Source organism: Macrobrachium nipponense, chromosome 6 (assembly GCF_015104395.2).
Source record: "Macrobrachium nipponense isolate FS-2020 chromosome 6, ASM1510439v2, whole genome shotgun sequence".
Classification (NCBI taxonomy): domain Eukaryota; kingdom Metazoa; phylum Arthropoda; class Malacostraca; order Decapoda; family Palaemonidae; genus Macrobrachium; species Macrobrachium nipponense.
This window is the reverse complement of record NC_061108.1, coordinates 128,909,887-128,923,324: the sequence shown is the minus strand read 5'-3', so window position 1 is coordinate 128,923,324 and position 13,438 is coordinate 128,909,887. Positions and strand designations below refer to the sequence as shown.

At 42.6% G+C, this 13,438-nt stretch overlaps 1 protein-coding gene across 1 annotated transcript in view; it reads right to left on the bottom strand.

Annotated features, from left to right (window-relative positions):
- Nucleotides 1-13,017, bottom strand: part of LOC135216175 (malignant T-cell-amplified sequence 1-like) — a 44,851-nt gene extending 31,834 nt beyond the window's left edge. Inside the window, exon 1 of the mRNA XM_064251303.1 lies at nt 12,862-13,017. Within this exon, the coding sequence (XP_064107373.1) occupies nt 12,862-12,872 (11 nt within the window). The 5' untranslated portion in view covers nt 12,873-13,017. The remainder of the gene's footprint in view (nt 1-12,861) is intronic.
- Nucleotides 13,018-13,438: the final 421 nt, after the last annotated feature.

Here is a 13,438-nt window from a genome sequence, read left to right as displayed (position 1 = left end):
GCAACTACAATCTTGAGTAAGATCAATAAACATTACATATATATGCTAAAATTGTTCGAACGAGCGCTGGGAAGGATGGGAAGAACGTTTGTTCTGGCAAGAGGTATTGTTTTGCTGTGCGCGCTAGACTCAGGGTTAAGATCAAATGGGTACTTAGATATGAGCTGTAACCATACCGTGGATATAGGGTAAACAATCACGGACGATCCATTGTCATCACGCTGGCCAGGCCTTATTCACTCATTATTCAATTGGTGAAACATGAATACAATTACAAATTTAAGCATACCATTCAAAAGATTGAAGTTTCGTCAACATAATGTGATATATGAAAGCGCCATATGAACTAAATTAAGCATGTGACGCTCTTTGTAAAATATGTTTTCAAGGCAGTTTTGAAATCCAATATGGCGGCAATCGTGTGGCTGGCCAGTCTAACCACGGACAATCCACCATCTTTCCCAGCCTTCCCAGCACTCATTTGAACAATGTTATTGATCTTACTCAAGATTGCAGTTGTAATCAGCACAATAAAATAACATTTTGTTGCCTATATTAGTGAAAGTATGAAACTTTTTATTCCCAGGGTCATGGTTTGAACTGAATTCATTTTTACCTTGTAATCGGTGGTTTTATCCTCACTGTAATTATACACATTATTGGTTTTAATCCACTCCAAATTGCACTTGAACCACGTTGCTGTTCCAGGTTCCTAAGCACTCACTCCACAAACACAGTTATGGGCAGCAGACGACGACACTGTTTATGAGGTGCTGAGCTTTATTCCCTTAATTGTTTACTTTACTCATTATTTAGTTTAACTTTACTTTGTTACTTCAAAATGTTTATTTAATTCATGTCTATTATCCCTTTTTTGCAACCAAATTACCCTGAAAATGACAGATATTTCTAAAGTAGATACAATCCAATCTTTCTAACCTTGTCGTACATCTGGCTGCCAAAAATCATCACGGAGCAGATGAAGGATTAGTGGATTATATATATATATATATTTTGCTAGCACTTTTCATTGATTTAAGTCTATATTAGTATTTTGATTTTTTTAAATACCTGTATGCCAGAAATAAATGTTACCTTTAATGTTTGCATGCTAAGAATGGCAAAATCATTGTTGCCACATTAGTAGAGCTTCACACATACACCGATGCATAGCAATGCAATAATGATAAAATTGCTTTAATATTTGTGTATACAGGTGGTCCCCAGGTTACGACAGGGGTTCCATTCTTGAGACGCGTCGTAAGCCGAAAATCGTCGTAAGCCGGAACATCGTCAAAAATCCTAAGAAAACATGATATTGTTATTATACAATAAAGTTTCATACATACTTACCTGGCAGATATATACATAGCTAAGACTCCGTCGTCCCCGACAGAAATTCAAATTTCGCGCCACTCGCTACAGGTAGGTCAGGTGATCTACCGGCCTGCCCTGGGCGGCAGGACTAGGAACCATCCCCGTTTTCTATCATATTTTCTCTCTTCCACCTGTCTCCTGCGGGGAGGTTGGGTGGGCCTTTAATTGTATATATCTGCCAGGTAAGTATGTATGAAACTTTATTGTATAATAACAATATCATTTTCATACAATCAACTTACCTGTCAGATATATACATAGCTGTTTATTGGCACCTTTCGTGGTAGTAGACAGCTACTATATGGAATAGACAGGTAAAACAACATATGTTGTAGGTATAAATAAAACCTTGGTTCCTTACCTGGATAGGTGGTAGACTTTCGTGGGTGTTTGCCCAGTAGTCTGCATCACCTCAAGAAACTTTAGCGAGATATATGATCTATGGCCAAGAGTTCTTGTGGGTCTGCCGATGGGGTCTTATCCGCTTACTCGGCAGAGCCTAAAAGGACTTTGTCAATGGGTGCTGATCCACTTATATGACAATACACCTTATGAAGGAGCACACAACCAATCCCGACCACCTGATCCTAACCATATGTTAGAACTAAGGATTGTTCCGAGTTATCCCCGAACTCGTTACAACAACCGTAACTCAAAACCACTACGCACACATACATAAATTTCAAAAAAAAAAATTATACTCATCTAATTGGATATGACAGGATTCTCTTACTGAACAACATAGACGGCCGCCCGTGCTAAACCAAGTCCTCCATTGTTCGAAGAGACTCAGACCATATCCAAAAAGAAGAAAAGTATATACATTTAAGGATTGGTGTCGGCTCCCGTACCCAGAATCGTATCCGCCGATACGAAAGGACCTAGAGAAAAAAACACTTCTCATGAGGTCACAAGAAACACACGAACGTCTTTCAAGTAATGAGATGCAAATACTGAGTTGCATCTCCAAAATGTCGTATCTATGATGTTTTTAAGCGACATATTCTTATGAAACGAGAGAGACGTCGCTACCGCTCTCACTTCATGAGCTTTTACTCTCAACAGTTGTAACTGTTCGTCAGGACAGACCTTATGAGCGTCTGTAATGACGTTTCTCACAAAGAATGCCAGCGCATTCTTGGACATCAGTCTTGTGGGGTCTTTTACCGCGCACCAAAGACCTTGTCTAGAGCCTCCCATCTGATGCTTTCTCTGAAGGTAGAACTTCAGAGCTCTAACAGGGCATAGAGACCTCTCTGCTTCTCTGCCTACGAGACTCGATATGCCTTTGACTTCGAATGACTTAGGCCAGGGATTCGTGGGATTCTCGTTTTTAGCTAAAAACAGGGTCTTAAACGAGCAAATAGCTGAGTCTCCCTTGAATCCTACTTTATCCTGCAGAGCATGTAATTCACTAATTCTCTTTGCCGTAGCTAAAGATAATAGGAATAGGCATTTTCTGGTGATGTCTCTAAAACGATGCCAGATGAGGAGGTTCGAATCTTTCAGATGAAAGAAACTTGAGGACTACGTCTAGGTTCCGCTCGGAGGTACTGGTTCCTTTTTCGACTTTGAAGTCTCAAATGATCTTATGAGATCGTGGAGATCTTTATTATCTGCCAGATCTAATCCTCTATTCCTGAATACAGCCGAGAGCATACTTCTGTATCCCTTTATTGTGGATACAGCTAGATGAGATTTCTCTCTCAGGAATAGCAGGAAATCAGCAATTTCCGCTATAGAGGTAGTGGAGGAGGACAACTTCTTGGATCTACACCACCTTCTAAAAACCTCCCACTTCGATTGGTATACTTTCGTAGTGGAGGTTCTGCGTGCTCTCGCGATCGCGCTTGCCACTTCGCGAGAAAAGCCTCTCGCTCTGACAAGTCTTTCGATAGTCGAAAGGCAGTCAGAGCGAGAGCGGGGAGGTTTTGATGGTACCTCTTGAAGTGTGGTTGTCTGAGAAGATCCGTCCTTCTTGTAGGGATCTTGGAAAGTCTACGATCCACTCTACCACCTCCGTGAACCAATCCTGGGCCGGCCAAAAGGGGGCTATTAACGTCATCCTCGTCTCCTTTGACGCCACAAACTTTTTTCATTACTAATCCCAGGATTTTTGAATGGGGGTGGGGGAAAAGCATATACGTCTACTCGAGACCAATTTAGCAGGAAGGCGTCTACCATAAGTGCTCTTGGATCTTCCACGACCGAGCAAAAGACTGGTAGCCTTTTTGAAATGAATGTTGCGAAGAGATCCACATGAGGTGTCCCCCACAGCGACCAGAGATCTAGACACACTTCCTCGTGTAGGGTCCACTCTGTATGAAGGACCTGGTTCCTCCTGCTGAGTCTGTCCGCCCTCACATTCTTTACTCCCCTGTACGAACCTTGTCAGAAGGGAGATGTTCCTGTGAGACGTCCAAAGCATAGGTCTCTCGTCAGTTCGTAAAGGAACGAGGAGTGAGTCCCTCCCTGTTTCCGAATGTAGGCAAGTGCGGAGGTGTTGTCCACGTTTACTTGCACTACTTTGTTTGACACCAGAGGTTCTAGACTCTTCAAAGCCAGATGCACGGCGAAGAGCTCTTTGCAGTTTATGTGCCAAGTCACCGTGCTGGTTCCCAGATGCCTGCACCTCTTCTGAGCCTAATGTCGCTCCCCAACCTTTCTCCGACGCGTCGGAGTACAACACTAGTCTGGGTTCTGTGTTTTTTAGAGAGATCCCTTTGTTCTCTTCCAGAGGGGGCAACCACCATTCCAGGTGCGATCTTATCTCCACTGGAATGGAAATACGTCCGAAAGCTGTCCGGTTTTCCAGCTCCAAGACTTCTTGAGGAAGAATTGAAGCGGACGTTAAATGCAGTCTTCCTAGTGGGTAAGAACCTGTTCGAGCGAGGAAAGGGTCCCTAGAAGGCTCAACCATTCCCTCGCCGACCGTATGTTCCTTCCCTAAGAAGAGAGAGAACTATCCGCAAACCTTTTTGCGATTCTCTCTTGCGAAGGAAATACTCGAAAACCCCGAGAATCCATCCGAATCCCCAGATAGACTAGGTCTTGTCTGGGGGTCAGCTGAGACTTCTCGAGGTTCACGAGCAATCCCAACGCTTTGATCAAATCTAGAGTTAACTTTAGGTCCTCCAAGCACTGTCTCTCTGATCTGGCCCTGATGAGCCAGTCGTCCAGATACAGAGAGATATTTACTCCTTTGAGGTGAAGAAACCTCGCCACATTCTTCATCAGGCTTGTGAAGACCTGAGGAGCTTGTGGACAGGCCGAAACACAAGGCTCTGAACTGAAAGATCCTTCCCCCGTCATGAAACGGAGGTACTTCTTCGATGAAGGGTGGATCGGGACGTGAAAGTAGGCGTCCTGGAGATCTAGAGACACCATCCAATCTCCTTGTCGTAATGACGCTAGGACTGAAGCAGAAGTCTCCATGGAGAACTTCTCCTTCTGAACAAATTTGTTCAGAGAGCTGACGTCCAGTACTGGTTCTCCAGCCTCCCGAGGCTTTCGCAACCAGAAAAAGGCGATTGTAAAACCCCGGGGAGTTTTTGATCCAGTACTAGTTCTATCGCTCTCTTGTCCCCTCACATTTGTTCCACCATCGTCGAAGAGTATCCCTCAGCACAGGATCCTGTACTTGGCTGATAGTTCCCTTGGTATTGACGTTAGGGGAGGAGTGTTCAGGAAAGGGATACGATATCCCTTCCTTATGATAGCCACTGCAGAAGCGTCTGCGTTTATCAGTGTCCAGGCCTCCACAAATCCCAGGAGCCTGGCACCTACTGGTGCTTGGAGGAGAGAAGCTTCATTTTTCCCTTTTTAAAGGGACGAAAGGCAGACCTACCTCTCTTCTCCGGAGCCTTCCTTCTTGCGGGAGGTCTGGAGGGTCGGACCACCTCGAAAGGGCTGAACAGATGTACTAGGTCCTTTCTTGTCAGATGCAGAAACAGGTTTCTTCTTCCTTGCTGACTGCGTCAGAAGATCCTGAGTCGCCTTCTCAGTTAAAGAATGCGCAATGTCCCTCACTAACTGAGAAGGGAACAAAAAGTCAGATAGAGGCGAATACAGTAGAGCTGCCCTCTGAGCGTGTGAGACTGCCTTGGTTAAGAAGGCCCCATATACAGTCCTCTTCTTTAGAAGACCTGCTCCAAATAATGAGGAGATTTCAAAAGAGCCATCCTGTACCGCTTTGTCTATACAAGACAATATGCATAACAGGGTGCTTCAGGTTCGATTCCTTCCGAATCATGGGCTTTCTTGGACATCACCCAAGGGACCAATCTAAGAAGTTGAAAACTTCCAATACATGAAAGAGTCCCTTGAGGAGATGGTCCAGTTCAGAAATACCCCACGTAATTCGTGCCGAATTGAGACCTTGTCGACGTGAAGCGTCAACTAAGGTCGAAAAATCTGCTTCCGACGTAGAAGGGAGAGCAATACCCATATTCTCTCCCGTCTGATACCAAATGCCTCTTTTACCAGCTAATCTTGCTGGAGGCATGCAGAAGACTGTTCTCACTAAGTCTTTCTTAGACTTCATCCATGAGTCTAAGGATTGTAAGGCCCTCTTCATCGAAATGGTGGGCTTCATTTTGAGAAAAGACGAAGGCTTCTTCGTCTTAGCACTCGAAAAGAGAGAGCGCGAGAAGGAGGAGCGGCAGGAGTCAACTCGTCTCCATACTCCTCAAGAAGCAAGGCAGTCAAAAACCTTATAGTTCGACAGTCCTTCTCTTCCCTGATATTCATCATCCGAGTTTTCTTCCAACTCGGGATCTACATGAGTCTCCGCTCCCCTTTCCGTACGTTCCTCTTCTGGAGGAGACAAACTCCTAATAGGAGAGGGGCTAAGGGAATGATAATCTTTCCTCTTTCCCGCTTTAATAGCCTTGGAAGGCGCCACAAGCTCATGCTTCTCTTGAAAAATAGAAGACGCTTCCCGCTTGAATGACGCTTCCGTTCGCAAACAAGTGTCCTTGGCTGACGTCTCTCGCTTACTTGGCTGCTGACGTCTTGATGACGCCTCGCGCCTGGAAGACGCTCCGCTCTCCAAAGGCGTCCTACTTGGCGTCACAATATTGGTCGGAGCGTCACGTCTATGAACAGTTTTCAATGACGCTTCATGTCTAAAAGACGTCTTACGTCTCTCTGGCGTTACGAAACTTTCGTAAGCAACCGTTCTCGCTCTCGAACCCGAAGCTTCTGTAAGATGTTTAGAAGCTTCCCGTCTGCATGACGCTTCTCGTTTAGCAGGGGAGAGAGGACGAGACTTCTTGATTGGAAGCGCCACGTCCTTCCTACGAGGCGCTAAAACTCCCACTAGAGAGGACAGTTGCTCTTGAACTGCCATAATTATTCTCCTTGACGCTTCTCCCACGTCCACTGCATGACGCCTTTCGTCATCACTCGGGGGAGAAGTAGGAAAGGGTACTTCCGCGTACTCGTCAGGTGACGCTGACGCCAACCTTCGCCTTCTTAATAGAAGAGGGAGCGTCATCTGAGAAACGCTCTGGGCTCGAATCTATTTCAGGTTCTTGCATATGACGCTTCAGCGGTCTCGACAAGTTCGACTCCTTCCACCCTCGTTTAGGAGAGGGAGAGGGAGAGGGAGAGGACGAGAAACACTCACGAAGGACGCTTTTCCTATAGCGCCCTTGAGCAGCCTGCCACGAAGCAGAGCTAGCTGAAGGGACATCTGACCGTTGGGGATTCCCCACGACCTCCTTAAGGCTTTCGACTTTCCTTCTCCTCTGGGCATGGGAGCTTGGAAGAGGTCTAGGCCTGGAGCGTCGCAGGGACGATCAAACGCCCCCTCCACAAACACTGGGAGAACTCACTTCACTGTAATGCTCACTTTCACTAGCCTTACCTTGGAAGTCCGCCATCTTGGACTTCATGTCTCTAATCGTAGCTTTCAGATTGGCGATTTCCGAGGCCGAATCCGAAAGTACACTCTGAGAATGAGATACATAGGGAGAATCTAAATCAGTAGGATTAGAATTATCCGTGAAAGGCTCAATAGGCCTTGAACTCACACCTTTCAGACGTCTAACCCTATCCCTCTCTAACTTCTTCAAATAAGAAGTCAAGTCTCCACTCTTCTGCATTTAATCCCTCGCATTCCTTACAAGTATTATTGCAGAACACTGAAACCCCCTACATTTACGGCATACAGTGTGAGGATCACCGAAGCTTTCGGTATCCTCGGCCCTGCAGCCTACATTCACACACATTCTCACACTCACATTTGAATCAGACATACTGAGAAAAATCCAAAAGAGTAATTCCAAAAACAGTCCACAGTAGCGAATGCCAAAACACGATCCAGATACGTCACCAAAAAGCCGAGAACGATGATCAAAGGATGAAATATGAATTTCTAAGTCAGGAGGTAATAGCAAACAATGTTGATACCACCGGCGACAGAGAAAATATGATAGAAAACGGGGATGGTTCCTAGTCCTGCCGCCCAGGGCAGGCCGGTAGATCACCTGACCTACCTGTAGCGAGTGGCGCGAAATTTGAATTTCTGTCGGGGACGACGGAGTCTTAGCTATGTATATATCTGACAGGTAAGTTGATTGTATGAAACTCACTTTTAATGCTTTGGGTGCATTGAAAACTATGTAAACTGCATTCTTATGGCATTTTTCATAAAACAAACCTTCAAATATTGATTATTTTGCATTTTTGGTGTCATTTCATCTCCCAGATGAGCGTTGTAGGCGTCGTAACCGTAGAACATGCGTCGTAACCCTGGAAATAACGTCTATTGACAAGCGTCGTAACCTCGGAACGTCTTAAGCCGACACCGTCGTAACCTGTATATACTTCCAATACATAGGCTAATTTCACTAATTTCCACGTTTTGTGTAAGTCTTTTACCCAGTTTGGAGAGTGAACAATGAAATGTTAAACTATAATTCAAGCAACATATCATTACAAATAAAAAAATTCATAAATTCTCATTATATATATATATATATATATATATATATATATATATATAATATATATATATATATATATATATATATATATATATATATAAACTCCTTGACAAGTGTCTGAGTAAAGATGAAAGCGCTTGGATTTCTGACTATCATTTTCCGTGTAATTCGCTTATTTATGAAGTCGGGTGCATCTACTGTGATTTTTTAAGCATATATATATATATATATATATATATATATATATATATATATATATATATATATATATAATATGTATATATATTTACACAAAACCATTAATAAAGAGAAATTTTTTTAATGTTACCATGATAAATAACTAAATCTATGCAAAAAAAAAAAAAAAAAAAATTAGTGTATCGATTTACTGCTCTACCATAAATTCAGATATCTCTCACTCTAATAACCATTTACAGTAGGCACCACTACCACAGAGAGAGAGAGAGAGAGAGACCAATGTACACTATTATTAGATAGATAGATAGAAAAATAATAGAAAATAAGTTTAAACTGAAGCAACTTTCAGAGAGAAGGGAAGGTGAAGGAAGGAAGGAAGTATGGAGGAGTTATGAAGTTCCATTTGACAAAGTCTGTGTGAGAGAGAGAGAGAGAGAGAGAGAGAGAGAGAGAGAGAGAGAGAGAGAGAGAGAGAGAGAGAGAGAGAGAGGGTGTAATTGCTGTATGGATGGTTAATGACTGAATTGGTTGTTGGTAGGTTCTGGGCTGTTTGCTGTTGGAGGTCTGTGTTTTGAGTGAGTGTTTTTGAGTCAGTCTTAAGTCAGAACTGGTGATAGTCGGTGGTATCGGCAGCGATCTAGTGAAGGCGGTGAAATTCGTTTCAGTTGTGTGTTGTTGTTGATTGTTCTTAAGTTTGATGTTGATTGATTTAGTTGTTGGATTGTTGTGCTTGTGAGTTTTTTTGTTGGGTTATTGTGAGATGTTATGGTTGAGGGTTGTTGTTGGGAGCTGTTGTGATTTCTTGAAGTTGTTAGTGGGTGTTTGTGTTGCCTTTTTGTGTTGTTAATTGTTTGTGCATTGGTCTTTTGTTGTGTTGCTGTGTTGTTTGGTGGTTGTGTTCTTTGGTTGTTGTTGTGCAGTGGTCTTTTGTTGTGTTATGTGAGGTTGTGTTTCTTGGTTGGTTGCTGTGTTGTTTGGTGGTTGTGTTCTTGGTGGTTGTTGTGTTTTTGAGTTGTTTTGTGGTTGTGTTCCTTGGTTGTTGTTGTGTAGTTGTGGTCCTTGGTGGTTGTTCTTGTTGGCGTTCTTGTTGTTGTGTCCTCGACCAGTGGACAGCACAGGATAGCCCCGGAGTAACTGGAATGTTGGTAAGTACGTGTGTTATGTGTTGTTCTTGTTTTGTGTTTTGTTTTTTTTGTTTTGTTTTTATGTAGCTGTTAGGTCAACTGTCCTGCTGTATTATGAAGTGTAAAGTAGAAAGTGTGACTGGGGTGAGTTGGGCAGCTGGACTGATTAGGTATATGTGGGGGGGAATTCTGCAGTTTTTTTTATAGCTTGTGATCCCGCCACAGAAGGACAGGGGTGCCCGTGGAGGTGGGGGGAGAGGGTAGGTGGAACTTTTTACTGCTGTGTTCACATCCATTTCTGGATAATGGAGTTTTTGTCTCTTGGTACAAGGACAAGTGTCGTTATTCTTTACGAATAGTGATTCACGATACCCTTATAAATTACGACACTGGGTGTAACACACTATATAGCAAAATCTCGTTCTGATAAGTGTTCGATACAGAAATACTATTGCCAAAAAACGTGCTTGCACTGTCTTTGAAACCCATAGTAGGTATCCTCCTTAGTTGTCAATCAAGTTTTTTGTAATCAATTATTTTTTACAAGCTAGTTATTGTATAAATTTGTATTTTTCTCAATCAAAACATATGCTCCTCAATGCTAACTTTCCTCTTTTAACGACTTTCTGGTCATTGCAAATTTGGCCCCATTAATTTCTTATGGTGCGAAAACAGACAAGAGCCCCAGGGAGCGAAAGTGATTCATCACACTATGGCGGTAATCCGGAAGTAAAACATCTTCATATATCCAAAAAGTAAACAATTAAAGATATATATGCGCATTACGATTATAACAATTACATGAGTGGCTGATGAAAATCTGCATGAATAACTGGTAAACTGTTCTGCAAGAAAGTTGAGTATAGCAATTTATTTACAATTGGTACGAAAGTCAAGATGTCGTGACATCATAATACAGGACTTAAAAAAACTTTCTAATTCCGAAACATTTGAGTGGGGAATCGAGTTACTTTTTCAATAACGAATATTTTCAAATTTATCATCATGATTATGTAAAACATTGATGTTTTACTATTTATTTTAAAAATTACCTAGTGCACGCTTTGTCGTCTTCTTCTACCAAAACTGTAGTTTCCTTGAAAACGTTGTGGCAAGGAAACGTGTTTACGATGGTTGTGGTGAAAGTGGCCCAGCATCTATGGGTACGAGTGCTGTGCGGATTTAGCACAGGAAATGGGAAGTTTGTTGACACAAGCGACTCCGCAAACATCGAGATAGCGTCAATCTTCTAAAGTTTTTGGCATTTCTACAGAAGCAATCCGCGGTGTTCTAGACTATGGCAATTGACGTTTTCCCATGTTATTTTACCCACTGAACAAGAATTTAAAGTAATATTTATTCAGATGACTCTAATTAACCCCCAAGGGCCAGTACTAAACATGGCGACTCGACCGCCGCCCGAAATTGGCAGAAGAACACCAAAACCAATATGGCGGCGATACCAAAACAACAACAAACAAAGTAGGGAGCGACTACATATCCGCGATGATCGATTTATGTGTGCTGTCAGTAAGGCCGCGGCGGAACGGCACTTCGCGCCTTATCCGCATATTTAAAGATTCTTGGCAAGCACGGCATGTACTGGCAGGTTATGTTGTGTTGCGCGCGCTAGCCACAGGGGTTACAGTAAGGCTACTTACCGTGGCGGATCACATCTAAAGGCGTTCCTGTTGTAGTCGATCCGACAAATAGCTCCACAACACTCGCAGTTTTTTGCTTTAAATTAAATTGTCTTTGAGCATATTCAATCACAACTTCTTTACCCCCACTAGACAAATAATGATAAAATTCACTGTAACTCACATTGCACTGCAAACAATTGGTAGGAAATTGAAGGTCTCTGTTAAAATTAATGCCAGAAGGGCCAGCCACTGCCTCTGCCATAGCTACAGGAAGACAAAATGCCGGTTTTTGCTTCATTATTCGAGTATTCAGTCAAACCAGGATACCAGTGGACACTGGACAGGTAACTTTATTACTCCGCTGAAATGGTAGTGAAACTTAGTTTTCGATTTAAAGTCGTTCGTAATTGGTTATGAAACCCATGACGTCATAACGATGTCATACCTCTCAGCCAATAATGAGTAACTGGAACTGCTTTTGTTTGCGTAAGAAAGTAAGTTAGAGGGCTCATTAAAAGTAAACATTACCGTAGAGGAAACACCTCTCCCGACTTAAGAAAAATTAGAGGTAAAAACTTATCAAGCTCATTTAATTCCACCCTGTTCAATCTCTCATATAATGACTACCTATACTTTTTATATTGCTTTTCACATGCTCTTCCCATGTAGGTGATTATTTATTTCAACATCCAGTGCAAAGTGCTTCTGAAGTATTACCTTTAGTACTGGCCCCTGGGCGTTAGTTACATTCGTCCGAATAAATATTACTTAAAATTCTTGTTCAGTAGGTAAAACTGCATAGAAAAACCGCAACTGCCATAGTCTGGGCCGCCGTGGATAGGCTAGGTACCCTAGATCTACCCAGTTTTTTAATCGTAAGTAAAAATTTCGAAAGCGTTTTGGGGTTGTGGGCAATGCGTTGGCCACCCTTATCATTACCCTCTGTTCAAATCTTAAAATATGGCCTCAATTTCTAACTTTGGAGAAAATACTTACTTCAAAAGGAGAGTAGAGGTCTTGAGCTACTTCTCTCACCAACAACAACTCGTGACTGATGACCATCTCCAGTGTCAGGCGTTTAAAAGTACTTTTTAGGAGGGTGGCCTAGATGTGGTAGTCGGTGAGTTGGCCAGTCCACGCAGGAAGTGGCTGCATTTCGAGAAAGGTGGCCACTATTTTGCCATTCGGTCACTTACCCATCAAATACTTGGGTATTTCAGTCCCAAATAGGCATGTTGGTTACCATTGGCTTAAAAAGTTATAAAAATGGCCTCCTGTACCATAGGCTACTTGCCTATCCTCGAGGTCAAGGGTTTGTCTATTTTAAGCCCGACTGCTACATTTCATTTTTTATCATTCTTTATATAAAAAGTCCAATGACTGGCATAAATTTAGACATATGGTCAACCATGAAGTGTTCAGTCGTCGCCGACCAGAGGTCGTCCTGGTTAGGCTAGCCTATGCACGGCCTCGTCTACAGAACTAGCCCACATAGGTTACCCCCCAAAATACCCACAAAAAACACGTCAAACAAACCACATATTTTACTCGCTTATAAAAGACACGTACTTTTTAAACATAATGACGAGATTCTAGAAGAATTGGCCGATCACTCGCTGGTTAGGGTTTATCCAAAACTTGCCCAGCTCGGAGCAGATGCCGCATGCAATGTTGTCGTTTAGTCTGCAGCTCTTCTTCTTCTTCTTCTTCTTTTGCACGTTGCCTCCAGGAGGAGAAGACTCCTCCGTTTTCTTTCTTCGTTTGACAGCAGAGAAAAATGGGGAAATAAAACTTCTTCTTTTTATATATATAATTTTTCGTTAGACTCTTATAATGCTATGACACGCGATGGAAAATATCAATATATAATAATACTTTTTGGCATGGACGCTACGGAGTGTGTGCGTGTGTGTGTGTGTGTGACTATGGCATTTTGACAGATGGGCCGCTTGTATTCCTTAGCTCGTTGTCATTTTTTAACCAGCGTTTCTAACGCGCGCCTGTTAGGATTTCCTCTTATTTTTCAACTATTGAATAATTCAACCGTAGTTATATACCTTTCCCGACATGCTTTCGTGAACATATTGCCAGCCGTGGCATTCTTGAGCATGTCCCATTTCCATCCATATTTTAACCTCAGTCAGGT